We start from the raw sequence: 12,693 nt of genomic DNA, 5'->3' as shown, positions 1-12,693 counted from the left end.
CCTGCTCGCAGCTCAAAGCCAGATGTAAACTTGCTAAGAGGGGGCTCAAAATAGCTTCAATTTGAAAATCAAAAAGAAAGAGACCCACTGCAGGAAGCCGTACAAGGTAGAATTCAATTCATCAGTTGAAAGCCTTTCTTAGTTAGCGTACAGTACATCACTCACCGTAGGAATTTTTTGGTAAAAGCCTTTGCAGGAGTCGTGCAGAAAGTCTTTCAGCACTTTAGCGACCTCGAAGAGGGTGAAGCGTGGTTTCCGGTCGCCTTGCTCGGGCGGATGGTGCACGGGTGGACCGTGTGTCCTGGCGGCCCCGAGCAGCAGCTGCTTCTCCTCGTACTTCTTGAGGAGTAGGTTGTGAAGGAGGCTCTTCTCCGACACGGACCAGTAGAGCTCCTGCAGACGGCCGTAGGTGAGGAACTCGCCCAGGTTCACGCCGTTGTCCACGAAGAGGCGCACAAAGTCAGGCTTGTCGTTGATCAGCGCGTCCATCATCACCTCTTCAAGGTCGCATGCCTGCAAAGATCACATGTCTTCATTAGAACGCAGGGGCGGTGGTCTTTGCATCTAAATAAACTGTTTGCGTTCTTGTCTGCTTCCTTTCCACTGTTATGTGGACAATGTGACATGAGCTTGTAGCTATTTCTGTGCTATTTAATGAGCCACTAGTCAAGCAGCCCCTTTTCATCCTGATTGACTGCTATTGACTGTGAGCATGTAAGCATACTTATGTTTATCACAATGCACCGCTGTGCTTAAGTGCAGTTTTATAGAATTGCTAGCATGGTGCTCGACTCTTTAGTGTTGTTTTCATTTGGGCAGCAGAAGCTCAGTCTGTGGAGACTTGGCTTATACAGCATGGGCAACAGCACACAGTGTGGACTGGTAGCAGGAGAGGGGCCAGTTTCGCTCCTGGGAACTGCTGCTTCAGCAAGGCACCAGGAGTTAACCGCTCAGGGGGCTCCACTATATGGCAGCCCCCCAAAATCAGTACGCGCGCCCCCCCCTTATTTTTCTCACTTGGGGATAAACAAAGTTCTCCTTCTTCTGCCTCATTACGTTGGATAAATATGCCCAGTGTTGACTTAATTGCAGATTGAATTTAACAGTTTAAACACACGCACAGAGCCTGAAGCTAGCAGTGAGGATACCGGGGTCATGTCCTCGTTCATTTTGGAACATATTCATATTCCAAAGTCTTAAATTAAAGTGACAAATTGCTCAAATTAATTAGACGTATGGTGTGTTTACAACAAAGAAAGCGAGCATCATCTCACAGCCTGCTGTCACAGATGCAAAATAGCGAGGATCCCAAAATGCAGATACGGGGACGGGCAAATGAAAACGACAGTGAGCTTTAATGAAGCCGATGTTCCAAACACTAAAAATACTAAATCCAAAAGGTAAGCAACAAAGGCTGCGGAGAAAAAAAAAATCCCAAAAGCAAAAGGCAAAGCAAAAGGCGTTCCAGACAACAAAACCGAAATCGACGAGCGAAAAAACTAAACGTACACAAGGCAGACACAAGTAGAGCAGATGACTGCGGGACAGGTGAGACAAGCAGACGAGCCGACGAAGAGCGAGGAGAAAACACAGGGTGAACTCCCCAGGGACTGAATGACTAATGGGACACAGGTGGGGAAACAGACAAAGGGAGGATGCAGGAAGTGAAACATGACACATCAAATCACAGATCAAAAACTGGAAAAAACCCAAACTATGACACCTACAAGTGCAACTCGTAACATTATGTGACATATTTGGTATGAGAGGAGTTTTGCATGTCGTGTCTGATCTAACTTTTGTGTCCATTACTAAAATGTTACAGACATTTATCACAATGTAATTGATTGTCTCTTTTGACTTGTTTATATACAGTATTCACCTCTAGTCATAACGGCCTATGTATATTTTCAACAAATTCATTCAATTCAATTCAATCCGTGAAACATGTTAGTTTTTTTGTGTGTGTTTGTGAAGAATTAAGTTTAAGTCAAATTATATCAATCACAACCAATCCCACCAAATACCTTATGATGTCACTATGTATTCTTCTCACCTTCCACTCCACATCCCCATTAAAGATGTCACTCTTGGCAATATCCACCCTGTTCCAGGCCACAGCCAGCTTCAGTTCATCCAGGAAGTCTTGAGCTTCCTGACTTTGGCTCTTACAAGCTGAGACATACACACAGGAACACACGCACACACACCCACCCACAAACACGATGTGCGTGATGTCAGCAAGTTCGCAGCCCTGTGAACTACTCAAAATGTCAAGGCACTTGTTCCATGCGACCATCAAGTCTCAATACCTGTGATTGCACAGCCCGAGAAAATTGCAAGTTTCTTGATAACATATTTCTCACAAGGTACCTTACCCTTGACTAGAGCTTTGAGTATGACCGTGTCCAGCTCAGAGCTCTCCTGCTCGGGGTCGTGGACGGTAAGGAGGTGCCCGTGGTCAAGTATCTTCTGGATCTGATTGGCAGGTGGACAGTCAGATATTATCAAAACCGCATTTGAGTAAAGAAATGGGCCATTTTGTTTACCACTCCTGCACTGTTTTCTAATATTGCAATCCCTTCACTGTGTATGATAGCTTGAAAACATGTTACGTGACTGCTTGCTCTCCCTCCTCCTTCATACTCTTAATTAGGCCATCACATACAAATTTTGACGATAAGGATGAGAATCCCACTTTAGCTTCCCTCACAATCTTTCCCCAGTGTGCCCCATTTTTCTGGCAGCGTTCAAGTCTTGTGATCTGCATATCTGTGTATGTGCCTGCCTCCATGCTGTGCACAGCACTCTCACCAGCTTGACCCAGTTACTGATGTCTGTGCTGTGGTGGGCATTTGGAAAGGTGTCCAGCAGCAGCTCATGAACGCTGTCCGTATCCCAGCAGCCCCTATTCATCAGCGTGACGAGGATGTCAGCCACGCCTCCCGAGCCTGCCAGGATGAGCCATGGTGTCGAATTGCCAATGCCTTTGTACATCCTCTGCAGAGGGGGACACGGTGTTCAGACGTGCAGCCAAACTCGCACACGTCTTTATTTTCAATAAATGACAGACGGTCACATTGACCAGGGTTAGCCGTCTTCCAAAGTCTCGGTTATGGTCTGTTTATGCAAATAAACTGGTGGCTTTGACGGGCTTTCTAGCCAAAGAGATTAGGTTTTTGAAAAAAAAAAAAAGACAGAATTTGTTCCTCAGTCTGACTTTTGGCTCGCAACTTCGCGAGGTGGCACAACCAAAATTTGACTTGGAGCCTAATTCAAGCCTGAGCTACTGTTCTGTCAGGATGTGCACATTCATGTGACAGAACAGACTGTCCAGCTTTCAGAGGGCCTCTTTGTGGTCTCATCTTTGAAGTTCATGAGCAATCGTAAAGGGAGCAAACTGAAACCAACCTTAAGAATCCTGGGTTCTCCATGTACCAAGAGACACAGAACAGGGATCTCAAAACTTCCCGCACCTGCAGGCACCAAAAAGTACATTCACATTATCATCTTTTGCATCTCAGAGCATCTCAAATTATTACCACACTGTAACTACCACCCACTGCAGCCTGAATGGTGCATAGGCTTTTCCTGTCAACCGCTAATCAACCATTGTCTTAGCAGTGCTTCTTCTTCACACATTCAGTGACACATATCTTTCCCATGGATTCGCTTTGCCTCAGAGTTGTCAGCGGTGGGACCAAAGAGCGATGTTCCCGTCTGAGATTGTTAAATTTGAATAGTCTTGGAGGGTAACCTCTCCAGAGTTCAACAAGCAAAACAAAATGAAGGAGGGAAAAAAAACTAATTTGCATCATCAATCATCTCTCAGTTCTTCATATTTTTCACGTAACGCCTCTGGAGATATCGAGCCATAAGCAGAGAAGCAACACATTAACAGGTAGATACTATGTGGTAGGATATCCCAGAAAGTTTCAAGTTTTGCAGTGGCTTGAAGGTAGTAAGAGGTAACTACAAAGCAATTTTTGAAGCTAAAGGTATCCTGTGAGGTTCATATCCACTATAGTCTGCCAAATGCTGGAATCAATCTTGGCAATGTACGTTCCAGAAAGCCCTGGATAATGTTAAAACAAAAAGAAATCTATATGTTACAACTTTACATTTCTGTTGGTTTCTATTTTATGATTCGACAAAGCCGTGCTCATGATCTTGTTCAGTTTTGGTGCAAAAACCACTTGGTTAGGGTTGGGAAAAGATTTTTTTTTTTTGGCTTAAAATAATTGTTTTAGTTTCCAGAGATCCTGATGGACAAATAAAGCATTATCTTATCTTATGTTGCCTTAAGAAAACTCCACAGGAGATTATTCAGTATATTTGTAAAGTTGATCCAGTAACCTAGTAAATCTTTGCAACCAAGAATGGAAGAAAGCCCTAACATTGTGTACAAATGTGAGCAAATGTACTTTCCTCGATATTGCGCTTGTGCACAGTGTTGAGGAATGTGATTTCATGGTATGCCATATGAAAAGGTCATGAAATATGAAGCAGCACCTGTACTTAGAACAGCGGCACGGTGAAATAACTCTTAATGCATCTTGATGCATAATTTAACACCATAAAAGGACCATTTATTGGGGAGAGTGCCCATATTTTCAATATTTTATTGCATTTAACTTTTTATATTATATATACATTTAAAACCGATATTGTTATTACAACGCAATCAAATCCCGCCATTGGTTCCCGGTGGCATCCGAAGGGCTTTACCTCCATAACCAGTGCGCTGGAGAGAGATGTGTTTGAGCAGCTTCACCCTCATTTCACTGGTGGCCCCCGGTCGGCTGGGATCCTCCTCCACCAGCAAAAAGTGAGAGTGGTGGCTGTCCAGGGAATACACTGACCCGTGAGGCAAATCCTGTGGCTTGTACACTGCTGGCTCATCCACCTTTACAACGAGAATACAGACAGAGGACGGCGTGAGCATGTTAATGTTGAAATATGTAAATATTTGCTGACGAGCGTTGCTGCTGTTTTTATTAGCTCCATAATGTCTGTGCATGTACAGAAACCTTGGCAGTGAGCAGAGCCTCTCTGTTGTGGATCATGTTCCAGGGTGCAATGCCAATGGCCACTACACGAACTTTGGAGGAGGTGCTGGCCAAGGAGTGATCTCTCACTGCCTGGCCCAAGTGTTTGGTGATGCCAAAGCGAAAGCCATTTGTCAAAATCCACGCCCCTAGAGAACAGAGAAGCGGTTCCATTTGTGTTTGTGTGGAATAACAGTTTTTTTTGTTTTGTTTTTTTGTTTGTTTTTTGTGCACTTGGAAGCAGAAAGCAGGGGAACTCGGAGCCAGTCTCTAACATGTGTCTGCACTGAACCAGAGAGTTGTGTCCTAGATTCCATATAAACAGCTGGCCTATTGATTATGCTTATTAGACTGCCGCCTTATATGGTCATATACCAGTCTGTGTTTGTTCTCCTCACATGCATTAAAATTCATGACTAATTATGCAATTAAAAACAAATGAAAAAAACTGATAAATTATTTATGACCCTTATTTTGGACTTCATCCATCTAAATAAAAGACAGGCTCTCGTCTTGGTGACGTGTCCCCAGCAGTTCTGCTACCAGCCAAAGGAGGGCAACAGAGAACCCCTTCTATATCATCTGACTGCTGATTTCTGAGAGCCTGGGCCGCATGTTGCCTCTTGATTATAACCTGTGCTCTGTGCAGCCTTCACGAGTCCTTTTCTCAGAGTGTCCCTGAGCCAGGGCTTCATCTGTGCCAGCTCGTCTCCTCCCACCAGGGCCACCACCAGGTGTGGAGGAGCCAGGCCCCACTCCTCTGTCAGCATCTGGTAGATCAGCACTGGGTCTGTGTTGCTGCGCACCCTCAGAAACTAGACATAAATAGACAGGTTGGTATCAGCATTCAGCCTGGATCTCTTCGTGTGTTGACAAATAAACTTCAGTATCTGTTACCCAGAATCACCTTTGCTCTTGTCTTAGTAGTGCCGACGAAGTCGATGTCACCCACTCTTCCGGCCGCCCAGTGACTCTTCTCCTTCTTCATTCTGCTGGCCATACCTCTGGCTACATTCTCCAGTGTCTCATCCACTGTAGAGCAGCAGGAACAGCCCAGTAGGACACTGAGGGAGGGACACATGAAATTGATATGTGTGTTGACTCATACAGCCCTTCCTAACTAAACACAGTTTTTGACTTTTACTTCTACTGCTCAGCCAGAACATCCCTCTCACAAAGTTCCACACTAATTATGAACCAGGACCTTTCCCTCCTCCTGCAACCCTGGAGGGTGTCGAGCACCTGGATAGTATGGTGGAATCCCCGGCCTTCTTCAAACGCGACCTTAAGACTCACCTCCGCAAACGTATAACTTTTTAGTCTCTACTTTTTTCTGGATACAGAGGAAGTCTATAACCTGTGCTATAACTGTCAGATCAGATCTGAATTTAAACTGCTGAAATAGATTAATGATTTCTGATGTTGCTCTGTGTGCAGCAGGGGATGACGTTTGCAGGACAGTAACGCTGTGGGCCATGGACAAACAAATTACTGCCATATGTGGCAGTCTATTAATCATTTTGGATCATAACTCCTGTAAGACATTCAATGGAAAACCCATTTCTGTCTAAATGGCTTTCCGCCAATGTGAATCTTTTTTCAGAACTTATCTGTTACTGTGATTCAATGAAATCATCATTATTGGCAGTTCATAATTGAATGAGCCCAAAACACTGTTATTCTTTTCTATTTTTCTTTTTTTTTGTGTCATTGTATCATTTTTGTATCATTTCTCTTTCGTTTTATATATATTTTCACATTCACTCTTTGATCAACACCGTACCATCAACCTCACTTTCATCCATAATTGGCAAGGCCCTAATATTTCCAGGCAGTGTTAAAGCTGAAACAGATCCAGATGAAGAGATGGTTTATTTACAAAATCTATACGCTATCATTAAAGGGACCCCGTGGAGTTTTGGACCATAAGCAGCTGCTATGGAGCAGTTATTTATGCGCGTGTCCCTGTTTTGCTTTGTCGTGCGCTCCTGCCAATGATTTTACACTATTGTACTGATCATCAAGTGGTGGAAATGTGCCGAGATACACAGAAATGAACCAACAAAGGCAGTCAGAGAGAAGACTGATAGTCTGTAAACATGGATGTCATCAATACACAATTTTTAAAAAAGTACTTTTAAAAAAAAAAAAAAAGAAAGCTATTTAAATGTTTGAAATGTGCATTCAACTGATTTGTAAGACCTCAAGGCAAAACATATGGGAGATCGGGGATGGTTGTAACACAGAGATAGTTGTGAAAGCATCACTTTCTCCAATAATTCATAACATAAGAGTCATGTCATCAGTTTCATGTATAACCCCCCCCACCTGATCATGCTGTGAGAAGCAGTGTGCAGACTTTACAGCCAAAACATACATGTTCAGATAACAAAGTAATTTTTTTTGACCATGTCTATATTTTGATTAATACTGATGCTGTTGACGTTTGAATTAAGTAACTTGTATTAGTTCAAAGATGGGTTCTTATATAGAATGTGAGTCATTTCATCTATGCTAAGTGGAAGAAAATGGATGGATGGATGGATGGATGGATGGATGGATGGATGGATGGATGGATGGATGGATAATTTTAAACAACCCTGCTGATACAGCTAGATAAACAATGGCTGACCGGGGTGGAGAAGGTTGTAACGCCTTATTAGAAAATGTTACATCCATCCCTTAATCACAGTTCGCATATGTTCTCTATCCTACTCCTTTTTTATGTCAGTATGCCGAGACAGTGGGTGAGGAAAACAAATAGGAGTGTGTCTTCACATGTACTTAATGTTGCATTGGATGAAGTGAGGCAGGGTAGAACAGTGAGGTCAGTTGCAAAAGACTGCTCCATCCTGCTGTGTGACACCGAGCAGGTACTGCAAGAAATCAAAACCTCAGAGAACAAGGTCCAAGAAAGCTGCCCGGTGTGGGCTATCACAGCAATCAAAAAGTCTTTGATGCACGGCAAATGCCAAACCCAAAACTCAAGTGCTAATTGCAAGTTCTAGGCCCACAAAAAAACTGCACCACAGGAAAACCCACACATATCTGTCACCACTGTCACTCTGATCACTCTGATTAGATGGATAACACACACAGATAAATACACTCAGGTTCATGTTCTATCATTTAAGACAGACACAGTGTGCATGTTTGTTGTTTTACTGATGGTCAAACATCTTTCTGTGATTTCACATGGATTATGAGCTACTTCTGAAGTCCTGCTGAAGGTTTCCATTTTTATGTGTATATCATTCATAGGTATTATCACAAAATGTTCTTTAAGGAATCTCTTCTAACATTGGGATCCACACCACTGACACTGTTCTTCATTTAGCCATCAGTTATTTTTTTTTCCTAGTGAAGCACAGGATGATGCTTTAGTGTTGGCACATGCACAACAAAGCTATATAGATGCATATTTTGTGTTGTGGTCTCATTTTTTAGTGATGTTACTGTTACAATCTTACTGTTACAATTGACCAGCGTATGTTGTGTTGCAACATACCCTGGTAGTGGGGTTGGTTGTAACAATGGCACTCCTTGCATTTGAGATCAAATAATGAATTATGTGATATAGTTGGAGAAGTTAAGAACATTGCTATTGGTAGTAGACACATACGGGTAGTTTGTGTCAAAATTTGAGTGCCCTACCATAAAAATTCTGCAAGTTAGACGATCTGAAACAAAAAGTGTTACAACCATCCCCGGTCTCCCCTACAATATGTTTTCACAAGTAATATAAACATTGATTTGTTTGTTAATTACAAAACTGCACTGGGCACATAAAAAACTAAAGAAGTGATGTCTGAAGAAACTGTAGTGTGAATGCTGGACATTAAAAAGCTCTTGCCAAACTGCATAACAGGGTTTAGGAGGGAAACATTAGGGTTTGAATGGAGTGTTTTGCTGAAAGTAATGGCTAGCTGAAAAATGCATGAAAATGTCAAGGAATAAACAAACTACATTGCTTGAAAATAGCTGGGACCTAAACTACGTTGTTTGATAATAGTTGGGAGCTAAACTACATCATTTGATAAAAGCTGGGGGCTAAACTACATTGTTTCACAACAGCTGGGAGCTAAACTACATTGTTTCATAACAGCTGGGACCTAAATGTTTGATAATGGTTGGGAAAGAATGCATTGGATTTCATGTGCCATTTGCAGATAAAATGTTTTGATGTTAAAATAATTTATGAAGAGAGATTTTTTTTGGGGGAATGCAAGTTTGACTTGCACAAAACTTTGATTGTTTTTGAAACAGTCATATTAATGTGACAACAGTGACTCAAGTGTTGTGGACATTTGAAGGTTTGGGGGGAGTTTCTAGCTTACAGTACGAAAACCTTGATAAAGTGTTGTAATATGATCATTCTGAACACTTCGTCCACTCATTTGAATGAGGAAAATTTCCTGCAGTGTGGATGAAAGGAAAGGTAATGGTCTAATTTTACATGATTGCCAAATCACCTTGACTGGTTTGCTGCTGGTTTGGCAGATCTGCTGCATCAAGGATATCCCCCTTTGCTTTTGCTCTTAGTATTCATTACTAGAGAGCGCATTCTATTAAACAGCTAGGAAATTATGGCTAGCTCTCATGAATAATTTAGACAGAGAACTGTACTTGGAATTAGTTAAGGCTTGTTATTTGTGTACAAATGTTTGCTTATTCTAGCAACTCATACACTTATGGCCCGCAAACGACTGTGCTGATTTGATTATCGCAAAGGTGTATTCTTTCATTGATCTAATGGGATTTCAGCATTACAAATACTTAACAGCACTGTAACTGAATAAAGACCTTCTGCCAATTGTCAATAAGTGGAATAGGACTCTCTCTACACACACACACACACACACACACACACACACACACACACACACACCTGTGCTCCTCTGACCACTCCAGCACGTCCCCACAACGAAGGCATCTCGTTTGTGGCTGCAGCACCCCCTGTAAACGAATTAATGCACAGATATTATGTCCATTTCCCTCTAAATGCATTATGACTCACTAACCACTCTTTTCACAAAGGGGGACGGTTCTTAGAAGCACTTGTGGTGCATGCAAAGTTGGCAGAATTTTCATCCTCGCTTCATATGCAAAGTGCTTCCTGCATTTGAACTAGAAAATACACAAAACGCTGCGGCTCATATGCATGAAGCCAAGAAAAACTGGGCCACAATGCCTCAGTCTCCCCCCGAAACCTTCGGATATTATGTCAAATGACGATAATCCATACAGGTTTTATTACTGTGATCAGTCTGGAATGTGCCTTTTGACATTCTGACCTGGTTTGTACAGTTTCCGTCAACAGCTACAATCTGTTTATCTCTGCATGATTATTTTCACTGGAGTAAATGACACTGAGTTCGCAAAGGAAACTCATTAATTATTGATAAGATTATCCATTTGCCTAAGCAAACGAAGACTTTTATCAGCCAGCCTCATTTTGCGTGGGCTCATGAAAGACGATTATAACAAAAAAAAAATGCATGAGGCCCCGGCGCACGGACAAAACGCAGCAGCCTCCCTGGGTACGGTGTGTTTTAATAGAATTGAGGTCCGATGGTTAATACACAGACTGAGAGTCAATTTGTGTTAAGCCATCTGTTTAATGTAAGTGAGCAGCTTGTTGTGCGAGCCTTTATTTGACTGCAGGTCTGGGTCTGGAAGGGAAACGACTATTGGGCATGCAAACAGGATGATTTGCATGCAAAGTTAGAGGAGAGGATGCCCAGCTGAGCGTGCGTGTGTGTGCGCGTGCGCGTGTGTGTGTTTTCCATAGATACACACACACACACCCTTACACACATTCACACTTTCCATCTTGCTTGAAGTCTGGCATAATGAACCTGTCTTCTCAGGCAGAAGAGATGATGATCTTGGATGTCAAATCTATTTGCGGAGCTCCAGTGTGAGCATGTGTAGAACAGGAGGAACCCAGCGACTCCATTTAGACATGCACAGAGACCTGCCCTCGATATAATGATTTGAGAAAGTAATATGATGTTTTGAAATCAATATGTTGTTTTTTCAATCTCAACATTTTCCATCGCTCCAAAACAATCCAATAGAAACTTAGTTTAAAAGTTTCCAAACGTAATGGTGAAATGGTAATATCTGAGGCCTCCACTGAAAGTACATAATAACAAACCGCTACTGAAGAAATGAGGTTTTCAGCAGAATTTCAGCAGTCGCCTCTCGGGTCCCTGATCGTTTTAACACTGAAAAAAATTGATCTTTCATTTTAGCATAAACCACGAGAGGGAAGATATTTAAAACCTGAAAAAAGTTTTGCTTACTAATATATAGGTACAACTGGGTAATGTAATGATTGCATTGCGCTAAGGGAGAGATGTATGAAATATGTGTCTAGAAATATTTCTATTACAATATATAAAAAATATTTTTTGTACGTAGGTACATCTCTTTAGGTTGAACTCTTACACTGACTGTGTAATTGCGTCCTCCAGATATGATGTGTTTTACGATGTTCCACACGAAACATAAATCATAAGATCGTTTCCCCTTTGCTTTATCATCCTTGACCTAATGTGGATGTAAAACTGTCCGTCGTTAACAGACACTTTACATGAAAATGTTAGTCATCATGTAGTTAGTCACATATTCAACCTTACCAGAAAGCATCTTTTCAGATGACAAAATTCATCTAAAAACTTAACAGCAGCTGCACGGAGTGTACTCACCAGAGGTGTGTCTTGTGTCTCCTGCATGGCTCGAATGAATGTGCCTCTCCTCCTCCTGCTGAACCACACCTGTAAGGGCTGAAGAAACTTCCTTTAACAGCCCGCAGGTGAACCGCCGGGGCCATTAGATTAGGAAGCGGCCCAAAGATGGGGCTCCACCTCCGGCCAATCCTGGACATCTCTGTGCAGCATCGCTTTGCATGTTGGTCGGCCGCTGCACATTGCTCTCATCAGGACCAGGCATATGTGTCATTTACACCGGGGACAATGGTGACGACCACTTTTTGAAAGGCTCTTTTTTTTTTGTTTCCATCACTTTCTTTCTGAACTTGAAAATAAGAATGCTTGGCTGTCCATCGGTACCAGAGGTTGAGACTGACCACTGCTGATTCTCTTGTCGAATATGACAAAATTCCAACAGAGGAACTGGCATGTGAAGTACACTGTCAAGTAAAAAACAGCCTACAACAGAACAGTTTTTGATCATTGGACAACAGCAGCCCAGTCACCAGGGTGTAATGTTATCAACTGAAGTTTCTGCAAACCACAGATACTTCCAAGGTTGATATTCTTACCAAACGTGGCATATTCTGCTCTCTTTGTATGCTCATTAGCCACCTTTCATATCAGGAGATGGAGCGGGTGGGTGGAGGTGGTGTTATTATAAGCCAACCAGGTTGCTGTCACACCACTGGATATCATTAAGATACCTGGGGACATTTCCGTCCATTTCTGCGCTGACAAAACAAGCTACTTCTCACAGGAAGTCTGATGAATTTCACATTTAGCGCTCTGCTTAAGTGTCTGTTTTTCTCAAAGGAAGCCAGTCGTTTGTCAGGTTCGCGTGTCTCAGCATACCCGCCTCGTAGCCGCACTGCATTTTTATAGCATGTGGGACTGATCAGCAGAATCTTGGTGGGGGAAAGTAAACG

The 12,693-nt window shown here is 42.4% G+C and overlaps 1 protein-coding gene across 2 annotated transcripts in view; it reads right to left on the bottom strand.

The window, feature by feature from the left end:
* trpm5 (transient receptor potential cation channel, subfamily M, member 5) overlaps positions 1 to 12,693 on the bottom strand; it is a 25,123-nt gene extending 12,430 nt beyond the window's left edge. The window contains exons 1-11 of one of the 2 annotated variants that reach the window (XM_037094807.1): positions 11,762 to 12,693; positions 9,937 to 10,004; positions 5,956 to 6,112; positions 5,683 to 5,863; positions 5,031 to 5,197; positions 4,729 to 4,906; positions 3,412 to 3,476; positions 2,815 to 3,000; positions 2,379 to 2,478; positions 2,057 to 2,175; positions 166 to 513 (exon numbers count right to left, since the gene is read on the bottom strand). In XM_037094807.1, coding sequence (XP_036950702.1) covers positions 166 to 513; positions 2,057 to 2,175; positions 2,379 to 2,478; positions 2,815 to 3,000; positions 3,412 to 3,476; positions 4,729 to 4,906; positions 5,031 to 5,197; positions 5,683 to 5,863; positions 5,956 to 6,112; positions 9,937 to 10,004; positions 11,762 to 11,788 — 1,596 coding nt within the window. In that variant the 5' untranslated portion in view covers positions 11,789 to 12,693. Of the gene's footprint in view, positions 1 to 165; positions 514 to 2,056; positions 2,176 to 2,378; positions 2,479 to 2,814; positions 3,001 to 3,411; positions 3,477 to 4,728; positions 4,907 to 5,030; positions 5,198 to 5,682; positions 5,864 to 5,955; positions 6,113 to 9,936; positions 10,056 to 11,761 lie in introns of those variants that run through there. The other variant, XM_037094806.1, reaches the window with a different exon arrangement.

This window comes from Acanthopagrus latus, chromosome 4 (genome assembly GCF_904848185.1).
Source record: "Acanthopagrus latus isolate v.2019 chromosome 4, fAcaLat1.1, whole genome shotgun sequence".
Taxonomy (NCBI): Eukaryota; Metazoa; Chordata; class Actinopteri; order Spariformes; family Sparidae; genus Acanthopagrus; species Acanthopagrus latus.
The sequence above is the reverse complement of the archived record's forward strand: the minus strand, read 5'-3'. Positions and strand labels throughout refer to the sequence as shown.